Here is a 16,108-nt window from a genome sequence, read left to right on the forward strand (position 1 = left end):
CCGGGGTTAGCCTGGTGATGGGTATTAAGGAGGGCACGTACTGCATGGAGCACTGGGTGTTATACGAAAACAATGGATCGTGGATCACCACATCAAAAACCAATGATGTATTGTATGGTGACTAACATAATAAAATTAAAAAAAAGATCATGAACAACTTCTTAGTTCCTGTTATAGATTGTTTCTTGCCAATTTTAAACTAGAGAGTCCATATTTAAACAGGGCACATCTTCTAAGGGTTCAAAGTATTTCACAGTTTAAAGTGTACTTTTAAGAATAAATATTTCAGAGCAGGCTTATTCCCCATTTTACTTCAGGACTTGGCAGTGTCTGGCTCATACAGGTGCTCAACAAACACCTGGTGAAGTATAGTATATATTGCTGACATATAGTAACCTTAGCAGGAGGTTATCAGTAAAAGGCTTAATCTGCACGGATTGACCAGAATGATAGCCTAACCTCTGTTGCATGTCCAAAGCTTCTACAGCCATTCAGCTGCAAACTTTCTCTTCCCTTTGCTCAGAATCTTTGTTCCAGGAAGACAGTTAAATAAGACATTTTATCGCTCTACCATTTCTCGTGGGTGTATGGGGTGGCAGGTAGCAGAGAAGAGGCAACCCTGAGATCCCAGGGGACCAAAGGAAGGCTATGGGCAAACAAACGTCTACTTAAATTGGCACAGATTTAGTTTTCTGTATATCAAAACTGTTGTAGAATGTTTCCTCACTTAATTCTCATAACAACCAGGGAGATAGGTTTTATAATCTTCATTTTATTGATGAGGAAACTAAGGGTCTGAGAGATAAAGTAACTTGCCCTATAAATATTAGAATATTCATCTAGGATACTCTGACTCTATGCCACTTCTCCTCTGCTAGTCTCTCAGATGGGGGTAATGAAATAAACTAGAAAAAAAAAATCCCCACGGATGGGTCTTTATTTGATGTACTCATTCTAGAAGATTCTAATCTTCAGAAACTTAAATTCTTTGCATCTCAGAGGAAGCAACTTTTTTAATGTGTTCCTAACCCATGTGAATATACTTTAAGATACCCTATAGCATGAGACCACCCACAGATCTTGTGTGTGGTTATCTAGTCATAGTCCAAGTGGCTGAGGGGGTATACATTTAAAAAATCAGAATGTAGTTGGAATTTAGGCCACCCTGCTTGTATTAAGACAATTCCTCTTCAGTTTTTTTAAAATGTCAGAGTTTTACTAAAAGAAAAATCTCACTAGTATCTTGATAACTAGGATTTAAAAAAATTATGTTTTGGGAGTTGTTCAACAGACAAAGTACACCTAGAGAACATAAAAATTCTTTATTTAACCTAATCCAGCCAGTATTGAGATAGTTTGCTATATTAAAAACAAGACGTTTAAAAAAATTACAGCACAGTTAGCAAGGCAGTGACTAATTAAGTCACTAAGTTTAATTTTATATTCTTCACAGTCATTTGATAATCATGTAATGATGAACAATATTTTCAGCCACTTTGGAGATGTTAACTTCTGCAAAGGAGAGAATTCTACTAGTTGTCACTGAATTTTATAAAAGAGGTTTAAAACATTAAAGTTTATGGAAATAACACAGTAAAGCAATGTGAAAATAAACTGGAGAACACAAAATATACCCACCCATCCCAAAAGTCTACACCATCCCTTTAATCTGTTCCCTAACACCATTCTCTTACCTCTTCGTTCCTTTTCCTAGAGCATGAACAGACTAACAATTAAGAAACAGCTACTGCTTTATAGGGGTTGTCTCAAGCCTAAAGTGCCTCTGTTCCTGTAATTTCTCAGTTAATCCTAGAAATGGTCTTCCGAAATAGAAGTATTACTTGCATTTCAGAGATGATGAAAACTGCAGCTGAGAGAAAGCCACTTGGTCAGGTCATACATCCAGTTATTAAAAGCAGAATCAGGATTGGAACCCAGGTCCATCAACTTTAGCCCATGCTCTTTTGTTGTTCATGGTGGTACAGACCCCCTTTCTAAAGACTGGTACACAGTACTTTCTGAGCTAAGGTTTTTTGGATTTAAAAGTGTTCAATTCCAGGGCTAGAGGACAATCTGGTTCCCAGGCGCTTGCAATTCCTTCCCCACAGCACTAGAAACCCCTCCCTGCTACCCCCAAAGGATTAGAGTGGTTTCCCCGGGCCTCATGAGCCCTGATGCCAATAGACGCAAACAGCTACTCCCCCCATCTTGGGCATCAAAGTAGTAACTAGGGAATGGTGTGCTTGTATAATTTTATTAAAGGTTGCCTAAAAGCTGTTCTATATAACAAAATTATGCAGGAAATATCTACTATGTCTTTTTATATTGAAATTAAAGAAAAGCCAATATATTTTATAATTACAGCTATATAATCTAAGTTATTTTTATATATAATCATAGATTTTATATTTCCCCTTCAGAACTGTAGCAGTGTTCTTAATAAGGCTCACTGTCAAATATTCCCTTCCTCCCCAAATAATTACAACTCTGAATGTTCAACAGCCATTCACATAAACTTTGTAACAGAATTAAGACATTCATACTATAGAAAGGTACCAGTCTTAAATTACTAAAGTTAACATACATTATTGCAATCTAACATAGCTCAATCTATATTTGCTACACTCCTAAAGAGAAGTGGCCACTTATCAGTAATGGAAATGTTTATTATTGTCATGCATTAGACACTGCGAACAAGAAAATAAATAGGGTTTTTGGAACTATCTTTTAAAAATTTAACTTTAATTAATGAAAATAACTGTGAGACCATTCAGATCGCTGAACAACATTAAAAGGGCCACTATTAAAAATGGCTTAAAATAAATAATTGCTTTTTAAAAATGAACATAAAACTAGTTAAACAGTGATTAAGGTGCTAGCCTCATCAATGTGACAAGCAATTAAAATCTAAAAACATTAGTACTGGTTTTAATAATAGATTGACTTAAGCCAAAAACCTCAATATTTACTCAAGACTTCTTGTTTTCATAATTATCTCCTCACTGACTGGTATAGAAACAAAGAGCTCAAGGCCTCACCTTGGTTTACTCACTGCTGGTTTTCTATCTGTTGAAACTAGACGGTAAACTGCATAAAAGCAGGAACCAAGTCTGTCGTGTTCACCACTGTATCCCACAGCACTTTGTATAATGCCTGGGCAAATAGGAGGTGATCAACAAACACCTGAATAACTGAATCAATGAAAGAGAAGAGTAAAATAACTTCATTGATTTTTTTGCAAATCTTCCTCTGTGCTCAAGCTACTAGAAACTGGCAGCTCTAATTTCTAGAAATATGGATTTAAAAACCTTACTCCAGTGATTGAAGGTCCTGATGACTCTCTCCTGCTCTTACACACACACACAAACACACACACACACACAGTAATTATGACTGCATGAGTCAAAATTACATTATGAACTATGAGATGTCAACATTATATAAATAAAATTTAATAGTGAAAAAGTGATTTGGAAGCCCTGTGAATTTTTATCCTACACATTTTGGAGGACGTCACATGGGTTAAGAAAAACACAACAAAATCGCATTTGTTCAGATAATCATTTGAATGTTTACATACATTTTTGGTTTGTTATTTTTTTATAACTAATTTACATTTCCTCATATTAACATATACTCCTGTTTAGCATGTAATCAAATTATGCCAGTGAGAAAAATCCTCATAGTACCTTCACTGAGTTGCTGATTCTATGAAAACACTGAACATGAACATGTACAAAAGAGGCATTTGAATAAAACAGCATGTGCATTTTTAAATATTTGCACAGTTTGATCTTTACATTTCTATCCGGAGAAAATATGAACAAAACCCAGGTTTACCATGCTAAGATAATGGTTCAGATGACTGCCATAAAAGAAGTACATACAAAACAATGAAAACAAATCACAACCTTAGGTTCCGTGATTACTGAGAGGATTTCCCCTGCCCTAAGTGCTTTATTATATTTCTTAAAAATATGAGCAGCAGCTTATCATAAGTCTCCACTACTGTGCATTAATGATGGAATCAGAACAACACAACAGATTCATAAGGATGAGAGGACTGCAGAACAACTAGAAGTCACAGTTTTATGCTTCTTCTTGCTCTGGATAATTTAGAATTTTGCGGTGTGCCTGACGTAAATATTGCTGTTGTTTGAAGTAAACCTTGAATGCTCCTTTTATGGCAACAAAAGCAATTCCACCCTAAAATAAAAAGGAAAATTAGCTTTTTATAATGCAGATTTAGAGAAACATAATAATAAAAATAATTTTACTTAGAGCACAAAAGACACAGCCATTGCTGCTAATTCAGATGAATGCAAAAGAAACAGTTCTTTTTTCTACCAGGGGGTGAGACAGGCGGAGACACTACACCTATAAGAGACACCTTCCCTGTTCTCCTATTGAGTAATCTCTCCACTGAGCTCTATGTCCATTCGGATACAACAGGGAGAAGGCCTGGACACATGTGCAGGCTGCCATCAGAGAGGGGAAGTGAGAATAATAATGACATCAACACAAGGGTTGACTATGTGCTAGCACTTCAAATGAATTGTCTCATTTAATCCTCCCAGTAATCCTGATATAGCTACCAATAAGATCTATATTTTACAGGCACAGAGAAGTCAAGAAATTTGATTTCATCAAAGCAATTTCTGTGATAGGATATGAATCAGGCAGTCTGACCCTAGAGCAGAAACTCTTCACCATAATCTTGTTGGCAAGAGGGATGGGTGGAAAATTCATGCCTATTCTAGGAGAGAAATCACCCACAGCATTGTTCCGGAAGGCCAGGAGTAATGTAAGGGATCCTCCTCTCTTTCTTGCTATTGGATAACAAGTAGGGATCAAATAGAACCTTAAGGCACAGGAGCCGCAAAATGAATATTTATATAGTCCCATTGGGGTTCTTTCTGAACAAATATACAGTTCATTCTCTTTTGTATAGTCACTTGAAAAAAAAGTAATATTAAAACCATCTTACCAAGATTGTCCTTTGTAAATTAGAGTTAACACTACTGAACATCAGTTTACCAACTATTGTCGCAATAGTAGGAAAGACAAGGGCTCCACACAAAATTCGGGTGGCAGAGACGTGATCTGCTAAAGGATTAGCCTCAGCTGGAATTCGAGGAACAGGACAACCAATGCCTAGAGAAAAAGAAAATGCAGGGTATTAGTGCTAATAAATCAGAATAACTAAAATATCTACGCATACTAAGATTCTTCCACAAAATTAATTGATAGCCACAATTTTTCCAGGGCCTTACCTGGAAATATACTGTTCAAAATCTGTAGTTTATTCGAGTATTTGCGCCATAGTCTAAGCACGTAGTCTTCCCAGCGTATCATCTTGCCTAATATCAGCATGACAGGAATAGTAGGAAGTCCAATTAAAAGGAATAAAGGATCAGCTCTCTCCATAACATCCAGACCTTCTTTATGGCCTACAACCTGTGAAACAGACAGCATTTGCTAGAATCATTTCCTTATCTAATGAAGGGTTGCATGCATGAACTGAATTCATTTTAGAGGAAATGCTAAATTTCAAAAGAATACAGAAAAAAAAAAGTTTTAAAAAATAAGCTGGAAAGCTATCAGTCCTGACTTTAAGTGTCTCTCATTCAGGGGAAGAAAAGCTCCTAAGCTATTTCATATTATATTGGAATAAAAGCTTTAAAAATGACCCACACTGATTACAATTCAGCAGAGGGGAGGGGACTTCTGGTTCTTTAATTCCTCTGATTTGATTTGATTAGACTGGACTACAATTTTAAGTCCTATTTGTACTCCGGCAGAGCGTCTCTTTTCCTGCTCTTCCTACTAGGGTAAGCACAGCTAGCCAAGGGGCGGGACCAGCCTTCAGGAGATAGCCTGAAAGCTCACTTCTCTTTGGTTCTTTCTCCATACTCAGTTGTGACTGGGATAGAGTGATTTTTCTGGCTGGCTAAATGCCTGTTCTACACACCTAACTCAGCTAAAATGCAATTCCAAGGTCTACTGTAGTAGTTTTTGCTATAGGTTCCAGTCATTTTTCCAGTCTAGGAACCCTAGGGTGTCCTGTCAATGGGGTAATGAAGCTAAAACAACCTTCCCTTCTTATCTGGGTCTTAGGGCTATTTCTCAATTGGATTAGATCCCAGAGGGCAAGAAGGACATGATTAATTCTTATTTGTGAATCTCCATACTTCCCCTCCCAGGAAAATCCTTTTTACTCAATCAATCTTGGTCTTATGCTTCTCTCAGCATCTCCATTTTATTGGTGAGTTTCTTACTTTTAATTAGAGATCTTCCCTGAAAATTCTCTTTCAAAAGTCTCAAATGATCTTCCCTTTAGCCAAAGTCTCAATGGCTTCCAAATTAAACCTATTTCTCTGAGTCATTATTCTTGGCAGTTATGACAGGAGGAGACTATTTCCAAATCTTGGGCTTATACCCCCACCCAGGTATCACACTGTGAGGACAGCTTGCTAGGAGGATACTACTATAAAGACTCCATATAGTTTTTCTGATCACACTTGAGGAGTAAACCAGGAAGAAAGAATTGGGAAGAACCCTGTTTATCTTTGATAGGGAAGAGGTGAAAGGAAGGGCAGGCAAGGAGGAAAGGGAAGAAAGAAGGTAGGGACAACTAAAAGTTGCCAGGGACACTGAGGAAAACAAGCTCATGAAAAAGTAAATGGGTTTTTTTAAAAAATGAGATGCTCTTTATGTCAACTACCATAGCAGATTTTTTTTAGGTGGACTACTATAAGGAGATGTGAAATGAGGTAAAGCTGAGAATGGTCAGAGCAAACTGAAACTCTAGACAACACACTCAATCCAGGTAAAACTATCTTATAAGTATGTGGGGAGAGCCAAAATGGATGCTTTTAAAATCTGAGCTAGGGATATAGTCCAGGCTTGTACTTCATTAACGTCCCTAAATACAACATAATATTAAAGGGCAGGAGGCTAACCTCTTCCAAGTGGCCAAAAACCATGGTACAGGTACTGATATTCTTCTGTGTCTCCACAGAGAAACCTGACACCTTGTATGTGAAGGATGATTGTTCTGAGTTGCCCTTAAGTGAAATAGTCTGGTTCACAAACAGTTGACCCTTGAACAACACGGGTTTGAACTGTACTGGTCCACTTATATATACAGTGATAGATACTGTACAGTACTGTTATTTTCTCTTCCTTATGATTTCCTTAATAACATTTGCTTTTCTCTAGCTTGCTTTACTATAAGAATACAGCACATGGTACATATACAAAAATGTGTGTTAGTTGACTTTACGTTATCAGTAAGGTTTCTGGTCACAGCAGGCCATTAGTAGTTAAGTTTTGGGGGAATCAAAAGTTATCCATGGATTCTCTACTGCATGAGGGGGGTTATCAGTGCCCCTAAACCCCATGTTGTTCAAGGGTCCACTGTATTTCATAAACCTTAATCCCACACTAGTGGCAAAAGTGGATCAGCCCAGAGATTGTGTCTTTACCTACGCCTTTTCAGGACATTCTATTTTTATATCATTTTATTATGATCACTTATAAAGTTACAACTAAATGTGATTTAAATATTCTTGAAGTATTAGTAAATAAATTCAGAAATTTCAAAAGTTCCTGTTGGGTTATACTATTCTTTTTAGAATTTGGGGTTCAGAAATACAAAGCCGAGTGATATTCAGGTAGAGACTACAGTAAGGGAAAGTTTATTCCTCATGGGTGGCAGTAAAAACCTTACAACCTGGTGTCTAAGAATGAGAAAACAAAAAAGAAGATAAATAGGACAAACAATGAGCAAGAGACCCACTGTCCCACTTGTTATATCTAAAGTGGAGATAGATGCTTTGTACTCAAGCTGGGCTCACTATGCGTGAATTCAACTGAACACTGTGCCAAACACAGGCCTAGGTGTTGGGGATAAAACGATAAGCTAAATAGATGTCTTTTGGAGGTGAGATACAATCAAATCAAATCAAACAAGCAGCAAATATAAATGCTGCAAAGGAAACAGAATAGTACAACAACTGTAGTTTACCACCTGCTACTGTAGTCAGACTCAAGGGCAGAATATGAAAGCTGAATTAAGCAATGGGGCTGATTGAACTTTGGTCAATACAAATCCAGCAAATTGTGTATGGTCATGTACATTCTGGTTTTATGCCCCAAGATTAAAAAGATCATTTTTAAGACTTCAATTTTGGGGTGAGATTCAGGAACTACAGAATGTCTTCTGCAAGAATTTGTTATCTGTGTATAAAATAAAGGCCTAGGAATTGTAGTTTTAGATAAAGGTTTGTTTTTCTGCTTAAGAGCTAAAAGCTAGATCTTCAATATCCAGGAGTTCACCAATGCTGAAAGGCTAAGGGTTTTAACTTAGGCCTGATGTTATAAAGCACTTCGTTTTAGGAACTTACTTTTAAATGGGAGAATGAAACAGTGGTGAACTAGTAGGCTTTCTTAGTCAGAATTAAGGATAATTAAGGATAGTATAAGAGTTAAGAATGGACAATGCTTATGGGGGTTATCTTTACACTAGAGGCAAAAGTGGAACTAGGCTGGACATTAAGGTCCTATTGTTCCAGGGTAAAATGTTCCCACTGTCTTTGGAACCAGGTTTCACCTAAGGAGTCCCAGATTAGGGACAGGGGTAGGGGGTCTTTCTTGCTGTGTGGTAGTGGACATGTAAACTCGCCAAATCTATAAACTAGGAATAACTGATAGTATTTAGATCACAAGACTGTTACGAGGATTAAATATACCACTGCTGGAAAGGTGTTTAGCCCAATGCTGGGAAAAAAAGTTACCTATTATGTTGTCTTTTCAATAAAAACGTAGGCAGAAGGTCTCATTCAAATTCCTCACAACTAACAGGGATTGAACCTAAAACTGATTCATGGAGAAGTAAGTGGGAAAAGAATAGTGGAAGGACAGGTATGAGGCAGGGAGGGTAAAAAACTAAACAGCATAAGGATGGGTTGGAGGAGACAGCCCAATAGGCCTCAAAGTAGAATGAAATGAGACTGTGAAGCACCCTGTGTAACAAATCAGGTTAAAGAAATGGAATCTTTTTCAAGTCAGTGGTTCTTAATCTTTACCCATTACACTCATGACAAATGATGAAATTCATTTTGCAATTCATTCTAGTGACTATATCCAGATTTTGGTGTCATCAACACTTCATGAAGAAGCCTTGCAATGTATGTCCCACCATGACTATTAATGAAGCAACCAGAAATGCCATTTGCTATGGACCCAGCACAGACAGGTTATGTGCAATTTCTAGAATATTATATAGTGTGTTAACTATTACTGAGTTATTTATGAAACACCCAATCTAAGTGCTGCATTGGTAAAGCACTACTTAAGGCAGAGGAGATGGTGAGCTTGAAGTAGATGTTGAAGGTATTATTTTAGGAAGACTGATTTAGAAGGATGGACTGATAGAAGAGGATAAATTAAGAGAAACCAATCAAGAGGCTCCTTTAGCCCACAGGTATGATGGGGGAGTGACAAGAAATCAGGTGGTTAAGACTGTGGAAAAGAAGCTACAGATAGAAGACGTATAAAAATTAATACTGCTTGGATTTGGGTCAGTGGACCGATCTAGGTCTCTGAAGTAGAAAGAGCTAAAGGTAGTCCTAAGAATGTGGGATACAGACTGAGTAGATGGGAAAATAATAGCAGCGATCAAAGGTATAGAAAAATTATAATGGGGAATAAATTTAGGTTTCAAACTGAGGAAAAGACTAATCTGATTTCAATAATACTGACTGTGAAATCACAAGAGGTCATTTAAGAAGAGTCGAACTGTGACTGTAGGACTGGATTTGAGGACAGATTAGGGCAAAGACATAGATGTAAGCCCAAAAAGTACAGAGATGATAGCTGGAAATCTTTAAAGAAGAAGTATAAAGAGGAGTCAAGGGTCTGGGACTAAATCTTGAAATTTAAGTCTAATAATCTTAACAGTTACTGATGGTAGCAAAAAACAGGAAGCAACTAATTGTCTAATCAACAACAGATTGGTTAGTAAGTTGTTCTAATTCCACACATAGAATGCTATGAAGAGGTCTACATACTTATATGAAAAGATCTCCAAGGTTCACTGTTTGCAAAAAAAAAAAAAAAAAGGGGGGGGTACAGTTCTACTCTGCTTCCTTTAAGAGGAAAAAAGGTATGTGTGTGTGGGAGAACAAATTTATTTTTTCTTGCACATGCACAAAGAAAGTCTAGAAGAATGTATTATATAACTAATAATAGTGGCTACCTGGAGAAGTGAGGGGGAACCTGCGCAAATGAGCAGGAGTAAGATGACTTTTCACTAGATAGTTTCTTATATATTTCTTATTTTTAAGCCACGAGAAGGTTATTACTTGTTCAAAAGAATAGTAGTAATTTTGAAAACTCTAACAGAAATCTATTTAATAGATCTTCACATAAAAATTATCATTGAACAGAGTAAAATAGAGAACCTGCATCACTGTCACTGCTCCATAAGTCACAGCTGTCCAGTAGATAGAGCCAACCATTATTCCCGCTGCAGCAAATGGACAAGCTTTTGAGATCAGTCTATCTGCAAGATCCAAGACGTAAACAACTGGACCTATAATAAAAAAAGAAAGTAATGTTTCAATACAAGACAGATTTTTAAAAAATGACTTATTCAATATTTTCCATTGATCTAAATATTTTTATGAAGTTGGATGTTCTGATGCTTTAGAGATAACTATTATAAGTGTGATGGGAACCTAAGATTTAAATAAATTTAGAATTTCTCAGTTGTCTGCATAAATAACTAAGTTTTACTTCCTAAATTCTAGGAAATAGCCTCTTCAAATTTTATATCTTTATCAGTAAACCTAAGATTAAAGGCTCGAACACAGCTGCTTCTTATGAAGAAAATATATTCTCTCAATTCTTTTATTCACACTGGCTACTACAGAATGAAATGGCCATTTCAGCTTGCTCTTCCCAAACAGTTCCTGCCCACAATTAGATTCTCTAGTACTTGGTAAAAATATCACTTCTTTGACTTCACTCATTACTTCCTTGGTGCAGTATGTGAAGGTAACCAAGGCTATGTTCTCGTAGTTATATGAAGTCAATCTATTTTATTTTGATTTTCAATATGGAATAGTTGAGTATTATTCTCTCAAAAAAATTTTCTTTTTTTCTCAAGTTTGTGTGTAAATTCCAGTTAGCTAACATATAATGTACTATTAGTTTCAGGAGTAGAATTTAGTCGTTCATCACTTACATATAATACCCATTTAACAAACTTCTTTTAATGATTACAATGCCAGTTTTTATGGCATTCCAACAGTTGTATGTCCCAATTATATTTCTATTATTGTATGCTTACTGTGAAATCTGGCTACTACCTTCCTTTGGAAGGTATTTAGAATAGCTGTATTTGGAAGTTTTCTAATTGCTTAAGTCCAATATAATTTAGCTCCAGAATTTTCCAGAATAGTGGAAGGGTCTTAGGCCTGAATTAGAGCAAGTCCTAAAGAACTGAGTATCTAAGTTCAGTCACAGAACTATGAAACCTTGATTTACTAATTACCGTATTCGTTGAATATCCTCTACATACAAACTATTACTTGAGACATTTTCTTGGAAATGTGTAAAAATTATTACCTACCTTCTGGGGGGTTACAATCTATAGGAGGATGCCATATACAAAAACTATTTTTACTGTAAAAAGAAATTAACAGAGCAATATGATAAAATAATTAAAACACGTAAGAACAAGCCTCCATCTATGGAGCCCCTAATCGCTGCAGCCAATAGTATCAGTAGTCACTGTATAAAGAAAGACCACGCTGTGAAGTAGAAAGAACATTAGGAGGGATGTCAAAGGACCTATGATTTCCATTTAGCGTATTTACTAACTATGTCCTCTGATAATAGTTAGCACAGCACTTCTTCCATGTGCTGTACCACAGGCATTACATGCATCATTATTCAATCTCATAATGTAGGGTTTAATCCTAAAAATATACAAATTTGCTAGGTTAAGTTTAAAACTCCCTCAGAGGGTAAAATAAAAGTCATTTTAGTGAGTCTCCAAAGATCCCTCAAATGCTGGTACTAACAGTAAAAAACCATAGATACGTATTTATGAAACCTCCACACTTCAACTTTCATATTCTCTACTGATAATTCTTTAATCAGAAAATTGAAGCCACAAGTCCAGACTCTCCATGGCACATGTACCCACCTACCAACATCACACCTATCTGAAGTTAATCCCTCCACTTACACACCAGATCCCATTCCCTTGCCAACTCAAAGCCACAGCTCCACCAACTGTCTCCCACATCATTTCCTCTCTACTCTTTACTGGATTATTTCCATCAGACATGTCATTATTTCTTCTATCTTAAAAAAACCCGAATTCTTCTCTTGATCCTTCTTCCCTCACTGTTCTATCTTTGCTTCCCTTACAACAAAATTCCTCAAAAGACTTACCTGTTTTCACTCTCCTTCAATTCTCTCCACCAAAACTGCTCATAATGGTCACTAACAACCTAAAATTAGATATATTTAATGGTGTAATCTCAGCCTTCCTCCTATTTGGCCTAGCAGCAACATCTGACACAGATGTTCCCTTCCTCTTCCCAATATATGGTTCTTCATTATATTTCTAGGACATCACCATCTCTTGGTTTTCTTTCCATCACCAGTCATTAACTTTTCAGTCTTTCTTGGTTCCTCCTCTTCTTGACCTCAGTGAGACTCACCCTGCCAACTTCTACCTCATGATACTCCCTATTTAATTACTCTGCACTATTTTTCTTTTTCCCAAAGCACTTATCACCTAACATACTCTAATTTACTCATTCTGTTTCTACCTACAAGAATATGGCTGGGAAACTATGGGCCACGGACCAAATCCAGCTGGCTGCTTGCTTTTGTAAATAAAGTTTTGTATGGAACATGGTCACATGCAAAGCCTAAAATATTTACTCTCTGGTTTTAACAGAAAAAGTCTGCTGACTTTTGAACTAGAACATAAGCTCCAAAGGGAAAAATGTTTTTGTTTTGCTTATTGATGAATCCCAAGTTCCTATGATTCTCAAATATTTGCTGAATTCTCTACTGAGGTACTTATTTAAAACTATGATATGAAAATCTCTAGGTCTTTTTCACTATTCTGTACCCAGCCCAAGTTAACTATAGGACTATTTTCTACCCAGTCAGAATAAAAATTGGTAAGGAGGGTGCCTGGGTGGCTCAGATGGTTAAGCGTCTGCCTTCGGCTCAGGTCATGATCTCAGGGTCCTGGGATCGAGTCCTGCATCGGGCTCCCTGCTCCTTGGGAGCCTGCTTCTCCCTCTGCCTCTCTCTCTCTCTGTCTCTCATGAATGGATAAATAAAATCTTTAAAAAAAAAAAATTGGTAAGGAAAGAAGGTATTTTACATGCTTCCAATGTACCTTCTTCCTCTCTCAACAGGGTACTTAGAACTATCTACTGATGGAGTGAAGCAATACAATTCCTAAAAAAACCATCACTACCACTTATCTATCATGAACATGGGTAATCTAGAGATGTTTGAATTGTTTTTCCTTTCAAGATCTCAGATGGTTCTAATATAACGAGCTCAATTTCAGTTTTCTTCCTGAATCAATGGGTGTGAATTCTTTTTGTGCAAGCAAAAACAAAAAACCTGTACACTTTTGGAAATTTTCTACTCATTCCTTGAATCATATACAAAAGATGTGCTAGATTAAATGAAGACACTGGCTGTATTTTATAGTCCCTATTTCCAGTTTTTCTGAAATAGTTTTGTCTAGACTTCTGTCTTTATATTGCCTAAACCTCTCCAGGCTCTTCCAGATAGACTAGTCCAAGAACAATTTAATACTTAAAAGAAAAGATAAATGTTTAGTAGTAAACATACCATGAGAATAAACTGCCATCCAGGGGAGGTATTTCTTAGAGCTAAAGATTATTTAGGCAAGCTATTTAGTGAGTTAAAACAATCACTGAATTTCTCTGGATGGCAGTCCCTATATCATACTCTTCCTATTAGGAAGCTTACTATGTGCTACTATCCCATGACTTGGGGTCAAAAGAAAAATAGCAAGTTACTAGATTCTTCTTACTGTTGTACTACAGCAGAAAGAGTTATGGAAAGCGAGGAAAGACAAGACTAGACCTATAAAACGCCAATTCTAATGAGGAGGAGGAAGTATGAATAAGTGCACATCACACAAGTCAGATACCTAAGGGCATAAAACGGCTTCAATATTTTAAAAAGGCATTATTGAATTTTTAATGTCTCAGTGGGGTTCACCACTTACATTTTCAATGTACTATATTTACACAATGGATGGCAATTGAAGAAGCTCTGTATAAATGTAAGTTTTGAAAACCCAATAATTTGAAGGGCACTAGGGAAGCTTGCAATTAAAAGAAAATCTATTGTGAATTCTTTTGTACAATAAAGAAGCTTTTGTAAAGAAAATACACCCTAATACTCTGGGTAAATTCAAATTTTCACATTTCAGATGTGAATGACATCAAACAGTGAGCTGAGAATTATTGGGGAAACTCCTAAGTCTTGTGTCTACTGAAAAAGAAGTAATCAGTTTTATCTGGCAGACACTGAGCAAGTAGATTTGTTGCAGCTGTGATTTAAATTAAAATTTATGTATGCATGGTGTTAAAGGCACATCTTGGAAGATAAGAAATTAATGACTGAAGGGCAGGTAATATTTAGGGCTCAACATCTATGGCCACTGCTTACAGTAACAACCAGAATTCCTACGACCTTTCTCTGGGATAGAAAGTATCCTTAAAAAACAAATAAAAAACCCTCTCACCAATTCTTAAGAAATAATTTCTATATGTTGCCAAAGTGCTACATTTTCTAACACAGAACACAATTTAATGAGCAAAAATAGGTGCTTCACAAGACAACCTTGTATAAGTTTCTAAGACGGTAACAGCTCCAGTGAAGTTTTCTGTTAAGTGGCCAATGGTTTATAAAAGAGTTTAATAAGCAAAACAGACTGTTTGCAAAAGCTATGCAAGTTTCCAGGTTTTTTTTGGTTTGCTTTTTGCTCTGCACTGAACTAGTTTTGATCTAGACCCAACTTTAATGCCAACCTGATAAGCCGAAACATCAACCCCACTTTCAGATTCAGAACCATCCAGAATCATAATTTTGGATGTCATGAAGAGTCCAACAATATAGTTCTAAGTTTCTTTCTTTGCTCCAAATCTTCTTTTTGTTGTGTTCTATTTCTGGAATGTCCTGTCCCTACTTTAAGTCTGTATGAAAATCCAGACTTCCCAATGAAAACTAATCTAGCCTGATAGAGGTTGACTAATTGCTCTACCCCACCCTGTTCATGTCCCATGGGCTTCCTTTAATACTATCCCACAAAATGCACTTACCCCTTTGCTTGTGCATAATGTTAGTACTTTATGTTCTTGTTCAATGTTTGTTCAGTTGTCTCAATATCCTTATGTCTGTCCATGTCAGCATCATCTTAGATTGAAAATTCCCCGGGGGCAAGGGCCAAGTCTGTTTAACTCGTTTTGTACAGTGCCTAGGATAGAACCATGTACAGATAGGTGCTTAAAAAAATGCTTTTGATGATGATTGGCATCACTCTCAGGGACTCTGTAGGCCACAGCTATCTTAGCACATGGCACGTGGCAGTACAGTGGGGTACTTTGGCCTGTTCCGCAGGACATTAGAATATAATGGCAGAGGACCTAGCTGTAGCACTCCGTGGCAAGTATTTGACTCAATCCATTGTTAAAAAAAGGACCTTTAACGTGGGCACCTGGCTGGCTTAGTCAGTCGAGTGTGTAACTCCTGATCTCGGGGTTGTGGGTTTGAGCCCCACATTAGGTGTAGAGATTACTTAAAAAAAAAAAAAAAAAAAAGTATATGGTTCCAAGCCAACAAATGTGGATTTTATTGAAGACATGAAATAATATCACAACAACCAACTCAAAAGTTAAAAGTATGTGGAAATCCTGATGGGACAGTAAAGAGTTTTAACTCTTTCTCTAGCATTCATCACTACTTTAAACACTAGACTTCAGAGGCCAGGTTGAAGAGCCTCAGACAAGCTTATGTAAATGTCATC

At 36.7% G+C, this 16,108-nt stretch overlaps 1 protein-coding gene across 1 annotated transcript; it reads right to left on the minus strand.

The window, feature by feature from the left end:
- Positions 1-1,307: 1,307 nt before the first annotated feature.
- MARCHF5 (membrane associated ring-CH-type finger 5) lies at positions 1,308-15,808 on the minus strand. The gene is made up of 5 exons (XM_081823839.1): positions 15,405-15,808; positions 10,467-10,597; positions 5,274-5,457; positions 4,988-5,154; positions 1,308-4,206 (listed from the first exon to the last, which is right to left on the minus strand). The coding sequence occupies exons 1-5, from the start codon at positions 15,418-15,420 to the stop codon at positions 4,090-4,092; spliced, it is 615 nt and encodes a 204-aa protein (XP_081679965.1). The 5' UTR covers positions 15,421-15,808; the 3' UTR covers positions 1,308-4,089.
- Positions 15,809-16,108: the final 300 nt, after the last annotated feature.

This window comes from Leptonychotes weddellii, chromosome 6, assembly GCF_054177405.1.
Source record: "Leptonychotes weddellii isolate Sample4059 chromosome 6, ASM5417740v2, whole genome shotgun sequence".
Classification (NCBI taxonomy): domain Eukaryota; kingdom Metazoa; phylum Chordata; class Mammalia; order Carnivora; family Phocidae; genus Leptonychotes; species Leptonychotes weddellii.

Coding starts and splice junctions, on each gene's coding strand:
- MARCHF5 (XM_081823839.1), bottom strand. Junction 5,155..5,273: donor TTTGAACAGTATATTTCCAG/GTAAGGCCCTGG, acceptor CTTTTTCTCTAG/GCATTGGTTGTCCTGTTCCT. Junction 4,207..4,987: donor ATTTACAAAGGACAATCTTG/GTAAGATGGTTT, acceptor TTTTTATTTTAG/GGTGGAATTGCTTTTGTTGC.